Source organism: Trachemys scripta, chromosome 10 (assembly GCF_013100865.1).
Source record: "Trachemys scripta elegans isolate TJP31775 chromosome 10, CAS_Tse_1.0, whole genome shotgun sequence".
NCBI classification, from domain to species: Eukaryota; Metazoa; Chordata; order Testudines; family Emydidae; genus Trachemys; species Trachemys scripta.
Window position 1 is genome coordinate 77,088,253 of NC_048307.1, and position 15,201 is coordinate 77,103,453.

The 15,201-nt window shown below is 40.8% G+C and overlaps 1 protein-coding gene across 1 annotated transcript in view; it reads right to left on the reverse strand.

Annotated features, from left to right (window-relative positions):
• IGF1R (insulin like growth factor 1 receptor) overlaps nucleotides 1-12,352 on the reverse strand; it is a 271,670-nt gene extending 259,318 nt beyond the window's left edge. Inside the window, exon 1 of the mRNA XM_034784959.1 lies at nucleotides 12,259-12,352. Within this exon, the coding sequence (XP_034640850.1) occupies nucleotides 12,259-12,352 (94 nt within the window). The remainder of the gene's footprint in view (nucleotides 1-12,258) is intronic.
• Nucleotides 12,353-15,201: the final 2,849 nt, after the last annotated feature.

Sequence of the window (15,201 nt, forward strand, 5' to 3'; positions counted from 1 at the left end):
CCTCCTCACAGCATGACCTTGCACATAAGATGCATGCGAGGTTACGCTGTGCGGAGAATGCCATTTTGTAAAATGTCATCCTCTGCACACTCAGAACTGCTGCAACGCGACCCCACTTGGGAACTGTTGACTTGGATACTACAACGAAGAGTGTCATACAAGCCTATCAGGACATTAATTCTGTATACAAGATTTAGATGTTGTGCAGTAAATAAGACCTCAGGCCACCCAATGAATGATGAGCATAAAAAATATTTAATAGTTACATATTCTGTGAGAAACATCATTCTTGCACAATAAATAAGACAGGGATCCTATTGGAAAAAACATCATGTGGTCATGTAATTAAAGACTATCATAATACGTAAGCACAAGGAGACCGCATTAAGGTTGCACGAGCGACCTTAATTCTAGCATTTGCTAACTTGTGTGCTTGACTTGGCAAACTTAACATTCTTTTAGTGTAGGGTTGGGTGGGGTGTTTTTTGTTTGTTTGTTTTTTAAGAATTATATAGACTGCCTCCTCAGTCAGTCAACAACCAAGACTCCCCCACACCAAGTCTCAGGTTTGCTAAGAACAAATTTTTGCACACATCTTGAAATGCCTGGTAATACCTTGCTTCACAATGAAAAATATATATTTTTTTTAAATCTGGAGGAAAAAGAAAGTCATCCAATGATTTCAATACATTTTAAAAATATTCATGAAATTAAGTCACTTAACACCCCTATAAGGTCAGCAATTATTCCTATTTTACAAATTGAGAGTTACAATGCAAATGCATGCAAGAAAATACATTTCTTCACAACCCCTGCATGCTGTCAGCTATAAGAACATAAGAATGGCACTACTGGGTCAGACCAAAGGTCCATCAAGCCCAGCATCCTGTCTTCCAACAGTGACCAGTGCCAGGTGCCCCAAAGGGAATGAACAGAACAGGTAATCATCAAGTGATCCATCCCGTCGTTCATTCCCAGCTTTTAGCAAACAAAGGCTAGGGACATGATATTTGATCACCCCCTGTTTTATCATGCATGACTACCCAATATTGTTGCTCATAAAATTGTCCGGTCCCCTTTTTTTTTAAATTCAGCTACAACATTTAACTTGAGACTTTTCTATCCCACTAGCGGACAGATAGAGGTTAATACACTGATGATGACAACATCTTGCTATGTTTTTTTATTTGCTGTTCAAAAAAACAAAAACAAAAAGCCCATCATTTATAACTGTCAAAGTAGTATTAAAACAGGACCAAATCCGCAGAGAGAAAAGAAGTGTGAATGCAACCTTGCAGCATTGCAACATAACATCAGATTCAAACATTCCAAGTGTCTGTCTCTCTCTCTCTCGCACACTGCAATGTGCTGTGGACAATTTCAGAATACTGTCACTGATGAACACCAATAACCAAAATACATGAACACCAATAACACCTCAGACAATGCTGGCTCGCCCACTGAAATTAGTTATACATGTTGTTGGGTTTGGGCTTTTTTTTTTTGTTAAAACGTTGGAAACCTTTTTTACCAGGTTAACCAATCCTGACTTTAGTCTACTTGGCATTTCTAGAGCACTGCCAATAATATATAGCTCCATTCAGACCAGTACAAAAACTGTTAATAGCTAATGACACTTACACATGATCTTACCAGGCTCTTCCTTAGAGGTAAGCATTTAATCTGTCTAACTGCAAAACGGACGGTCTGAAATGGAAGTGCATCTGTAACAGAGGAAGTCATTCAAAAACTACTGCCCCAACAATGTAGCGAAGGTACATTTTCAGTCTTGATGCTTTCTGGTTTGTGATTTTTTTCACATATTGTTCAGAGATGAAAGAACTGAGAACAGAGATTGCATCTGTTGCCATCACAATTTAACCACAGTCTATGTATTTATACAGCGGAACCTCCAAAATAACACTGCATCTGTTAAGATGACAGTATTTTTCCATAGGAGCTCTGCTTTGTTGCAGAGCAAGTCTGACATTGTTGCTTTTGAAGTGCTGATTGTGATCCACCCCAAATTCCTTTATAATCTTCCTCAAATGTGTTCAATTGTAAAGCTGTTGTTCTCTTAGTATGGCTTGGAAACAATAAAATGTTAATACATCTGATTAGTGGGCAGTTGGCACTAAAACTCTTCTACTGAGAATGCAACATGTTTATTTAAACAATGAGCCACCAGGAAATCAAAATTTGATTTCTTGATACATACAAAATAAAAGCATATAAAACCAGAATTCTCCTGCAGATGTAGCTTTACATCAGACACTTTCACAGCCCATCTTCAAGAGAAACACTGCAATTCTCCCATTTCTGTTACAGCTGCATGATAGCTCACTAATGAGCCACCGTTAAGAGAATATTTGTGCACTTCTATAGAACACTTGGACTTAAACTGTTAAGCTGGACACAACCTCAGGTTTTTACTGGTTTCAGAGTTGTAGCCGTGTTAGTCTGTATCCGCAAAAAGAAGAACAGGAGTACCTGTGGCACCTTAGAGACTAACAAATTTATTAGAGCATAAGCTTTTGTGGACTACAGCCCACTTTTTCGGATGTTTTTACTGTGATTCTAGCGATTTAGTTTAGGCCTAAAACACAGGGGTACGGTGGGGTGTTTTATAAGCCTCCTTTATAAAAATCGGTATGAATAGGGAGGTTTATGCATTTATTAAACTTTCCTTGCTGTGGTGAAAATTCAAACAGCATTTTGCTAGCACATGAAAAACAGACAATGAAACTGGACAGAACCAAATGAGCTTTTTCATCCAGTTTCTGTCCAGACCCTTAGGTCACTCCCAGATTCACAACCCAAGCTGGCTCAAAACCCTGCCCTTGTCCTCAAACAAACCTAGGCCAATCTCAGTTTTTGCAACACTACAAAACCAGATGAATTTCTCCCAATTTTGGCCTTTCACTAGACAAGTTCATGCATCAATAACCTCCATCCGGGGTCTAGCACACAGTAGGACTACAGGAAAAGATGATCAACCTGTTAATAGAAAATTCCCCTCCGCTGGGTTCTCCAGGGAATACCAAAAGGTAGGCTTTAAGCTTTAGCTACCTGGGATAGGATTGGCAGTCCACCTGGCCTTTGGCATTTTCCTCTTTGCTGGCTTACAGGGCTTCCCTCTATCCAACCTCAGTACCGCACAAAATGGGGAGAAAGAAGAAAAAGTGTACAAACACCTTTTCTAACAGCAAATTACATCTGCCTCTGACACTGCTGGGAGGCCCCTTCCCTCCGTTTCTCCTGGGAGACTGGATATTGCAGGGAAGCAATAAAAAAAAAACACAACTATGTCAGAAAAAAATCTTAGCCACCAGAAACTGAGGGGGGAAAAGTTTAACTACAAACTAATACAGAACCACAAGCTGCTTCTTCCACCTCCTAAAAACCGGAAACAACTGGACAACAGCCAAAAACTCTCCTGGTCAGGAGGAGGGATATCACCAAAATTCTGGAAGACTCCCATCGGCTGGAAAGGAGAATGACACTGATGTACCTGACTGGGTAGGAGTGCACTGAATAATTTTCTGCTCCTAAACTGGGTTTCTGGTAATAAAGTCAACAGGAGTCTTCTGCTAAAATCTACAAATCAAAAGTCTCTCTCTGCATCCTCTTAACTGCAGTGGCATTTTGGGAATGGATCTAATCCCAATGGAAATTTATGAAATTTAGGTACATTAGGCAATGATGTGTATTTAACTATGGGTCAATGCTTGGGGAAAGCATTCAGTGATCAAGAGAGAAAACAGAATATTCCACTGATTTCAAACAAAGTATTTCCAGACTGATTTCACTCAGCTGAGTGTTTCACTGTGGCCCACTGTTGCTCTCTGATCACAAACCATCCCTCTTTCAACAGCATAATGGAGGTGATACTGAGATTCCTACCAGGCTCATGTCCCCAGACCCTCTTTGGGGATGCCAAGTTTCTTCCTTTAGTAGGGATTCCCAACTGGAACCACCTGACCCTAGCACCATGTCCTTCTGGCATCTAGAAAGCCCATCCATTTCCCTAACATCTCCTGGCTATTTTGTGGTCACGGGTTGCCCCACCACTTGGATCTCTTCCTCCCTATGAATAGCTTTCCCAAAGTAAAACTGATTTGATTCTTGCCAGTTTCATCACTGCCCATTGGTTTCTGAGTAGCTAAAGTAAAACAGATTGGAACGGTGTTAATTTCAACACATCGCTGATAAAGAAATAATGAGGAGCCTGTCCCTACACGCCACAAAAACAGCACTGAATCAGATCATGTTTGGGAAAGTTGTTTTTGCAACTGCAAGTGCCAGAAACAAGCCCTCGGCCCTATTTATTTTTAATCAAAAGTTTAAATTCTGTAGACGCACATCACCTGTTCCTACTATCACTAACAAGGAGACTTCTTAAGCCCCATATCAGTGTCCATCCAGTTTCAACAGAGTCTAGAAGTTAACTGGATGTAATGGTCTACACCAGGGGTTGGCAACGTTCGGCACGCCATGGTTTTATTTACCTGCTGACATGGCAGGTTTGGCCAATCGCGGCCCCCACTGGCCGCGGTTCGCCGTCCCGGGCCAATGGGGGCGGCGAGAAGCCGCGGCCAGCACATCGCTCACCCGCGCCGCCCCCATTGGCCCGGGACGGCCGCGATCGGCCGAACCTGCCGCATCAGCAGGTAAATAGAACTGGCCCAGCCCGCCAAGGTGCTTACCCTGGCAAGCCACGTGCCGAATGTTGCCGACCCCTGGTCTACACCATACATATGGGGAAAACAGATGTTTTACCAACAAGATATCACAAAACACAGCAACACAAACTAACTAGAAACACACAGAATTAAGGTAACAAAGTTACCTCTACAATATCTTAGCGCAACACAGAGCTTCTGAGATATCCTGCTGCTCCTGTACATTGTTGTATGTACAGCACGCTCCCCCACACTTAATTAACGTTTTCCAATATGGTTTGTGTATGACTAATTTTAATCATGGGGTGAGCCTGAGCCCATTACCCTGTCTGATACTTTGTGCAGTTTGCCCTTTACAAATCAAGTGTTGAAATAGAACAAATCTTGAATATAACAATGAAAACGTCATACTTTGTACTCTCTGCTAATTCAAACTTGCATGCTCACCAGTTATACCTGGTATATTACAACAACATCTGAAACGAACAATACTTAGAAAAATGCTTCATCTTTGCTCCAATTTATGGATGTTCTCTCTTACTATAAAGCCATACAGTATCATGAAAAATTTAAAAAGTAATTTGTATAAACCTAGCTTATAAACTTAAACAGCAGGTACAGTACATTTGATTTAAATAGACTGTGCTCTGATAAAGTTTAAATTCCAAGGGACAAAAGGATACTTGGACTATTTCAGATCATGCTCTGAACACTTCCAGCACCTGAACTTCAAAAATCCTCCCTTGTTTCTGAAAAAAATGGAGTATTTGCTTCAGCATGAAAAGATCAGAAATTACACAAACCTCCATTTAATAACTAAATTATTCAAATAATGAAAGGTGTGGTTGGAGAAAATCAGGAAGGTCAGCACAACACCAATTAAAGGAAAAACACACCACAGTAACACGTTTATCTCCAGAATTAGAAGAGCTCTTATGTGATCTATATGCTCCCACATTTTGACACACACATTTTTTTCCTTCTTTCCAAAATAAAGTAGTAAAGTATCCTAAGAATTTTTTTTTTTTTTAAACCCTAACTAAAAGACAGCGCTCTGATCAGAGCGGATATTCACACTTGTAAGTAAACAGAGCTATCTTTATAGCATGTAATGGCACCAATAACAGGTTTGCAGATAACACTCTTTCTGACCGGTCACTGAGCTCTTTCAATAAAAAAATATTCATTTTGCTGGCATCATGTGGGAGATGAACTCATGCAAAAACAAGTGTTTTTACAAACTAAACTATTATTACCAACATTAATTCCTGCAGTAACAAAAAAATAGATAAGACATAAAGACAATATCTTTAGTAATACTTATTTCATTTGCAGTTACAGTACAGAAATATAGTAACAGCTTATGTTAATTCTCTGACGGAAAAGAGCTTTTCCCTATTTTGTAGAAGACATGCACCTTAATTCAAAGAAGTCTGAACAATACTGTGTCTATAAATGTGGTACTTAAAACACAAACTTGTCAGCAAAGAAAAATGTTAACCAGTTTATTCCTCTAATTAAAGAAATAAGTTATATTAAAATTTGTAGTAAAATTAGACCATGTTCCTGCAAGACAGTGTTCTTGTAGCACTTTCAAGGCTTATTTATTCCTGCATTCCTGTTCAAGTATGATCATACTGCATCAATCAGGGGTAAGGAGCTTACTGGGTGGATGTGTGAAAAATTCATAGATATTAAACGTGTTGGAAGTCATCAACAAACTAGCCTGAAAGTCATAGAGACAATGATACATGCTGATGTACTTACTGTCAAGCCAAACAAGAACGGCACTATCAGTTAACAGGGTAGTTTGATCTTTTTGAAAAATCAAAACAGTTATTATTTAGATTTGACTAATATCAAGGCTTTAATATCAGAGTTTCTTAACAGTTTTGCCAAAAGCAAACTTATATGTTCTCTTTTGTAAACGTACCTATAAAATACAGATTATATATATTATGTCAATTTTTGCTTTCAGCATACTAACAAATTTTACATAGCCTTGTATTTGCTTGTACCTTGTAGTTTAAGAAATTAATCATTGATTTAACTAACAGATCTAGAGGGATCGCTTAGATTTAGTATTTGTGAAGATGAATTAAACCATCTATAAAAGACAGAACAAAATCTAAAACACACCCCACCAGCACCAGCTTTTGGTAAGAGATTTATCTCCCTAATAAATCAATAAGTTACCAAAGTCTCCTTTCTAAACCTTTACAAAAAATTAGTAGCCCTGCCTTGAACAACTTTTTAGCCTGTTTTTGACTTTTGAGGAGTTGATAAATTTATAGTCCATTTGCAGACCGTATAAATATTCATTCATATTATACACCTATGTTGTTATTCATTTGCCTGTCTTCAAAGTCTGCTCCAGACAGTTTTGGATATATAGAATACATAGTACTATGAAATCTGTTCCGATCTTGAACTCAGATAGCACCTGCTGCAACTTGGCTAAGAAAACAGTATCAAAGCAAGTTAGCTAAAAAACCACAGGTGCCTTCTTATGAACTACTGTTTGTTGATTTCTGCTTTTGTGCAATAAAAGGTTTTGGAAACTTCCTTTTTTAAAATCATCATTGCATTCAAAGTGTTCTTCGAAACAGGAATTGTAACAGAAAGTCTCATTATCTATGAAACCTTATAGTAAATCCAATCTTTGTTAGAAAGACTGCTGCAATAAACTGAAGTCACACACTCTTGCAAACAACTTTAACTATTGCTCAAAACACTTGAGATACAACTTACTACAATACAGCACAAGTCATTTTTTTAAATTTAGGGATACAGAGTCATCACATTTTTCAATACAAAATTGCATTTGCCACTACTGATGTTTACATTAAGCCAGCTGCTATTAGGTAAGACCATAAAGTCTTTCCAAATACGAGAGAGGTATACTAAAATTCAAGTAGGAAATTATTTATTAAGGTCATAAACCAACGTTTAAGGGATGGTTTCAAAGGTTTGGAGTCTTCTTCAGTTTAGGTGACATCTTAATATAACAGGAGGAAGAGATAAATTAATATCTTTAACATCTTATTGATGAAATTCAACATTGTGTGACAAGGTACAGAGGGAATAGGTACAAACTAATTTCTATTTTTTGCTCAGTAAATTTATTACAGACTTTTGGTGGCATTTTTTTTTATTGCTTTAAATCATTTTACTCAATTTAGTCTGTAAACTACCCTGATGCATACATCACACATGACCATCTAAACAGGTTAAAAGAAAGTTGTGTTTCATGAAAGATCATGAAGTGATCAAAAAGTGTAAAAAAACAATTTGTTTTTACACAGAATCTGTGCCTCCTAAAATTTAAGACCAGGAGGGATGTTACTATGCAGTTTTTTCTGTTCACAAATTATATAAACTACCTACAATATAACTCATCATTTTAATCCATGAACTGTCTTCTCTCAACTCACCAAATGAAAACTTTCAATGACCACCAGTAAAACTGAAGTCTACTGAAGAAGCATGAAAAATTGATAGAAAAAAAGTTCCTAATTAATGCTAATGTAGTTTTAAAAGCACAATTACAACTTCAGCCCAATAATTTATATCCCTAAAAATATTGTATTGTATTGTAATCATTAAATCATCAAAGATTTTATTAAGCAGAAGAGAAATTGGTATATTCTTAAATGTAAATTTGAAACCATTTAACTACACCCCAAGTAAAGTACATTGATCTAAACTAGCCATTTAACAGTGTAAAGACACTTAAAACTAGCAGGTTTTTCTTCTTGTGAAAACTTTAGATTTCTTTCCTTAAAGCCTATACATTTCGAGTGCAGACAATTAAAGGCAAACAAAATATTTAACTCGCATTTCAGAGTCATTCTAACATTAATTTTAACAAGAATGATTGAATGTTATTAGAATTACATGTTCGACTTTCACTTGTTTATAGAATCCACACTATTCCTCAATTAACAAAAAACTAATTTCTTCTGTTTCACTGAAGCTAAAACCAGTTGTTCTCCTACCCCACTTCTAACAATATTTTTGTCATTAGTTATTTAGTCAAACTCTTTAGTTGGACTTTCTTTACTTTACAGGAAGAAAAACATTTTTCTCCCCCAAAATACCAATTCTACAATTAAACCAGCTACTATGCATCCATTCCATAACAGATCCTATGTTTTGTCCTTTTAACACATTCTGCTTCATATTAACACAATCACCACCATTTCCTAACCCTTTTAGCTAGTAATTCATACAACCCTTTGTCCGGATTCTGATATTTTAAATTGATTTAACATGTGCCTTTACACTTGTTGGTGTTATCCTTGATTACCTCACTGTTTCTTCCGATGAACTCTAATAATAATAATGTATTGATAACAGAGAAGGAATATTTAGATACAATTTTCAGTGTACCTGATTAACATTAATTCCTTTAATACTGAAACATTTCATATTCAGTATCTAAATTGCCCAAAGAATTATGTAACTCATTCAACTATAAACTCTTATCACCAAGCATATTAGGAGATATTGATGTTCATGCTACACATGTACCCTGACTACATTCATAAGGATTTTTTACTATGCATCCTGAAATATGGATCTAAAGATGCCAGCATGTACTATTGTTAATAAACATTTCAAACAAAGTGTAGGCTGTACGTATGGGCTAATACTCAAAGCCAAGATAAACAGATTCATTGACATAGCTATGGGTCCAAAGTAGCATTACAACAGGTACCATACTAATGGTATTTTTATTCTGGGTGTCTAATTTTTTAAGGCACCCCTTTCAGCTTTCTCCTTCCATAAATACTTAAGGTAAGGAAACTAAAGCCAAATTTCAATATGCTCAACACTGGTGATCTTACGCAGAAAAAAAGGACGTTCTGAGTTTAGGGTGCATCTTAAACCTGCCTCAAGATTTAAAGAGTCTCCCCCAACACCTGTCCATCTTACATACCACATGAACCATCACACCTGCACGAAAAGTATCTCAGGAATGGATTTCTTTGCTCTTTTGACAAAACGTTGGTATATTGTGAACATCTTTTCTGTGCATGTTGCTAATTGGAACTTTTCCTTTTAAAGTACTTGCATTTTAAAGATTTTTTTCGGTCATTAAATCTCATCTCTTACTGATTTATTAAGTATTAAAGGGGTTTTTTAATTCCTGTTGTACCTCTTGTGTACTCCTAATTAGGCATGCCTTACTTGTTTGACCAGAAACGGAAGTGCCTTTTAGCTATGACATTATATATGAAAAACAAATAAAAATAAGATCAATCCTCCTTCCTCTATTGTGGGGAGAGGAAAGAATACAAAGTGATGCAAAACATCTGTCTGGGGGTCATTTTTCCCCTCGCAGCAAAGTTCTTTCAGTAATAACTCGTGAAAACAAAGGCTATTAAACTGCCAACTACAAAGTCAACGTAATTAGAGGCAGTATTCAACTAAGACAAGCTTCTCATTTTATTTTGTCATAGTGAAATGCCTGGATCGTCCTCAAAATAAAAGTATTTCATGTGAGATTTATTAACGGAGTCATTTTAGCTAGATGACCCAAATACAAACATTTCAAAGGAGTGAAAAATAAAATCTAATGTATTGCTGTTGCCTCTGTTAAGAGAATGGTTCTCCTCTCAACCAATTCTTACTTGCAGATGTTCTGGACTTGGTAAAAATAATTCAAGAACATTGGGCCAGTGTATTCTTAAACTGATGGAATAAAAGTTTAATTTTTTTACACTTATTATTAATCATCGTTTACCTTGATTCTTCTAGCTACCAGCACACACCACCACCAACCAAAACCAGCAAGCTCTGAGGTTTTAGTTTTCAACCCTAAGGATTAAATCTCCTCTCTGCAAAGCAATTCTAGCTAAAAGATTCGACTTATCCAAGAAAGAAAACTCTCACAGCCTTGCGGGCCCAAGCATTACAATGTTAAAAGCCAAGTTGTGCCCTGACTTTCAAAGAGTTAATTGGCATTCACTGTCTAACGAAATACAATATTACTCAACATGCCTTACAGATTCCATCTACCCTAGCTTTGCCCGAAACGTTTCTACAACTGGTTTAATTGCCGGTACATCCAAGAACTTATTTTCCAACTTAAACCGACTATTTAAAGAAGCGCCTGGATGTTTTTGGTTTTCTAAGTTTCAGGAATTCTTTCCTCATATTTGAATGGCTGAAATGCATTTTCTCCTCCGCACACCTTTTCACAAGTAAAAACGGGTGACGCTAATCAATGGTTAGGGAGTTTTAAAAAGTTAAACCATTCAGCTAGTAGGAACGGATCTAGCATTAAGGACCGGATCTCCTGTCTGCACAAACACTGAAAGACAAACAGAGGGAGATCGAGCACAATGTTAAAATGGTTGAAATAAAAAGGCCAATTTAACAACACCCCCCAATCTCCCCTCCGCCCCCCGCCAAAAACGGGGGCCAAAATAACCGTAATGTTAGGGGCCAGCAATCCAAACTAACAAAACAGAAGAAAATTGACCATCCGCACCGATTAATATGCTGATCATTGCAATCTAGTCAATTTCAGCTCCCACCATCCCCACCCCCTTCTATTTTCCCCTGCAACCAAAGGGGGCGGGCAGAGAAAATAATCACAGGTTTGAAACGTACAAAAACAAAGTCGAGGCTTTTGCAACTCCCAAACAACACGGACAGACACTGCGATTCCGAAAAAATCACCAGCAGCAAGAATCCACACCAGACATCGTTGTGCACTGGAGACTTAACCATTTGCAGCGCGTGTACACACACACACACACCCCCACGTTTTCCACAACACAGAATTTAAACACACACAGAGAAGAAAACAACTCGTGCTCTTTTAAAAGAATCAACCGCAGAACTTCCGTTCTAGGTATAAAAACAGCTTCTAATGTATTGATTTCTTCATCTTTAAGTCTCTAATCCTTCCAATCATCGATACATTTGTCCGTCCCCGTCCCCCCACGTTGTATAGACCTATATCAAATAAATATTAAATCAGTGGCCTTTGTATGCTGACCTATAGTCCTTTTACATCTGTGCATCCCAAGAAGGGAATGCCACGCTTTGCAAAACAAACACAAAACACACAACTTGCCTATTCACAGAAATCCTTTCAATTAGAGGGCATTAAACCCTGATTTTTAAAAAGGCATCCAACGATGAAAGTCAATATTTTTTCCTTCCAAACACTTCTGAAAGCAAGTATTCCTGGGCCTTTCGATGTTTATTGGGCACTTTTACAGTCTTGGGAGTTTAAAATCTGAATATTAGGAGAAAATCTGGAGAGGATTTAAGAAATGAACACAGTAGGTGAAAAAATGAGGGGGCTGGAGAGAAGCAATGGGAATTATTACTCTTCAGACACGGGAAAGTGTCTAAACTCTGGTTAAATACAGGAACATCAAAGCCATCCACTCCAAGGGAGGAGAGAGAAAAGAGCAGTCTGAACTCAGGGTATTAAATGTGCTTAAGGAGCAGATTCAAGAACAGGAAAACACAAGCAGCCCCTGAAACTCAAAAGTCACCGCAGTGCAAAACAAGCGTAACCCCCCCCATGTTAAATGAAACGCAAAATACTCACTTTCTCCATTTGTTGGCCACAGACAAAGTGTGGCAAAGAAGAGCAGAAACCCCCAGAATAAGGTCAGGGACCCTCCTCCAGCGCCAGACTTCATTCCTTTTTTTTTTAAATTACGGACAAAATCCCCCTTTCCCAAAAAAAAAAAAAAAAAAAAAAAAAAGTCCAAATTTCTCCCCCTCCACTCACACAGAAGAACTATAAATTGGGAGGGTGGGGGGAGACCTAGGGAGGGGAAAATAACCTCCTCCTCCCACACGCGCACACACAAAAACCACCCCTTTGGGTTTGAAAATTAAAAGGTTTTTTTATTTCCCTAGCTGCTGTTCTTCCGGAGAAGCCACCCGCAGACAACAATGAAAATGTGGGCCCCCCCCCCAGAAAGGGCGAAGCAACACTCCCCCTCAGCGCTGCCTGCAGTGATACAATGTGCCCAGAAGTAGCAAACATGAAGCACATTGGGGCTGGCAGTCTGTATCTTCAGCCTCCATTTTCAAACACCACACAGGCGCAGCAAACACACGCAACAAAAAAAAATGGATGGGAAAGGGGGCGGGGGGGGTCCAAAGCAATCTTATGAGAGAGGAGGAAATACAGCTTCCCGAGACTGGAGATTATTCCCCTAAGCAGAGACCTGAGACTGCTCCATAGGGATTCCCCCTTTCAAGCTTCCCCCACAGTACAAAAAAACACACCCAGTAAGTCCAGGTGGCTGAAGACCCTACAAACGCGGAATAAAAATGAATGAAAAGGCCTCCCCCTCTTCCTCGTCTCAGCGCGGCTGCTACCGGCTCCTTCCCCCCCGCTAAAAAAAAAAATCCAGGACACACACAAAGCGGCAGCAGGGAGAGCTGAGCCGCTCAGCACTTCTCCTCCTCCTCCTCTTGCTGCTGCTGCTGCTCGCCTCCTCGCATCCCTGCGAGCGCAAAAACCCAAACAAAACTGAACCCGGGGCGTGCGCGCTGCAAACCCTCCCCGCTTCTCGTCCCACCCAAGCCGGGGGGGAGCGTGCGGGGGTGAGGGGGGAGGGTCGTAGCGGGAAGGGGGAGAGATCCGGTTGGCTGAAGGTCAAAGCCCAGGCGCTTGTTGCAAAGGGGTCCGTAATGCCTCCAAGCGGGGAGGGTGCCAGGGGAGGCCCCGCTGCTGCTGCTCGGGATTTAAGTCTGTCGCTGTTCTTTGCAGCAGGGCTTGCACCGCGCTGCTGCGGCCAGGTCTCCCCCTCGCGCCGTTGCTCGCTCGCTCGCTTGCACGGGGCAGAGGGAATGCTGGTAAACAAGAGGCGGCCGCCGCCGCTGCCGCCGTTTGCTGCCGCTGCTGCTGCACTGGGGGCTCGCGCGCGCGCACGCGCTCCCGGGCTCCTCGCGCTCAGCTGCGGAGGCGGCGGGGGCCCGGAGCAGGCGCGAGGCAAAAAGAGGAGAGCGGGATCGCCGGCGCCGTCCGGAAGGGAGCAGCGGCGCGCGCGGCCCCTGCAGCCCGTGTTGTCCGCGCGCTGCTGCAGCCTTGCCCCCGGGCGCGGGTCTGCTGCGCGCTACCCCTCCGGCCCCTCTAGGGCTGCCCCGTGCCACATGCACGTCAGGCTGCAACTCCCCCATGCCTTGGTCTCCTGCTGCATCCCAATGTCACGCTGGGAGGCATAGCACTGGGCCTGATTTGCATTGCACTAAGCTGGGGGGGGGGTTGTTTTTGTTTTTCAGAGGCTGCCAGCTTGTGCGCTGGAATCTGATTTTCGAGGAGGGGGGAGTGGGGGGCGGAGGCGAGGTTGGAGGGAAGTCCTCCTCATGGTTGCAAAGAAAACCTTCAAAACGTGAACAGAGTGCAAACCGATGCATTGATGTCTTTGTGTCTGCCGGGCCTTCCAGCAGCCCTGCAGGCTCGCTCCTGCAGCCCGAAGCCCTCACACACGCAATATGCATACGTACAAGATTGTCTCGGGAGATCAGTTTGAATGAGGGAGATTTGTAAAAATATTTTAAAATTAAATGTCTAATGTCTCACTGAAGCAAGTAGAGTGCAAAAAAAAACCCCAAACAAATATTTCATCCAAAAAAGGAAAATGCTTAAAAACTAGTCCTAAATTAAGGCATCCATGCACCATTCAGGACAACCCGGTGGATTCTTACTCTACTCCCCTTTGCTTTGCTCTCCTGCCATACCACCTAAGTGCCTCTTATTGACACACAAAATGCTGCTAACATTGAAAAGAATCCCACTGTAAATGCAAAGACTATCCCCAGTTTCTGGATGGATCTCTCAACTAGCTCCTTTTCTTTTTCTTGCAGCTGTTGCAAAAAATGTGCATGCAGACTTTTCTTTTAAGCTGGTAAAAAGTCAACAAAAGCAGAAAGGCGTTGCATCCTGAATAGATCTGAATCTTACTTGTTTTATTTACTTATTTATTTATTATATGTATATACTATTAAATGATTTCCTCAATGTTTATGCATTCAAGCTGGTAGCTACCAAGCAGAGCTTGAAGTTCCTGGCTTGTGGGTGTAGAAGAGAAGACAAGAAAAGGGTTGGGGAAACATCCGTTAAAATTGATGGGCTCACCTGAAACAAGAAACCAAGGAAGAATTTATCCCCAAAGTAATACAGCACATTCATACACTGACAATTTCAATATGATTAATTAAAACAGTGTTTCCCAAACTTGGGACGCCGCTTGTGTAGGGAAAGCCCCTAGTGGGCCGGGCCTGTTTGTTTACCTGCCGCGTCCGCAGGTCCGGCCGACCGTGGCTCCCACTGGCCGTGGTTCGCTGCTCCAGGCCAATGGGAGCTGCTGGAAGTGGCAGCCAGTACATCCCTTGGCCTGCACTGCTTCCAGCAGCTCCCATTGGCCTGGAGCAGCGAATCGCAGCCAGTAGGAGCCGCGATCAGTCGGACCTGCGGACGGGGCAGGTAAACAAACCGGCCCGGCCCGCCAAGGGCTTTCCCTACACAAGCGGC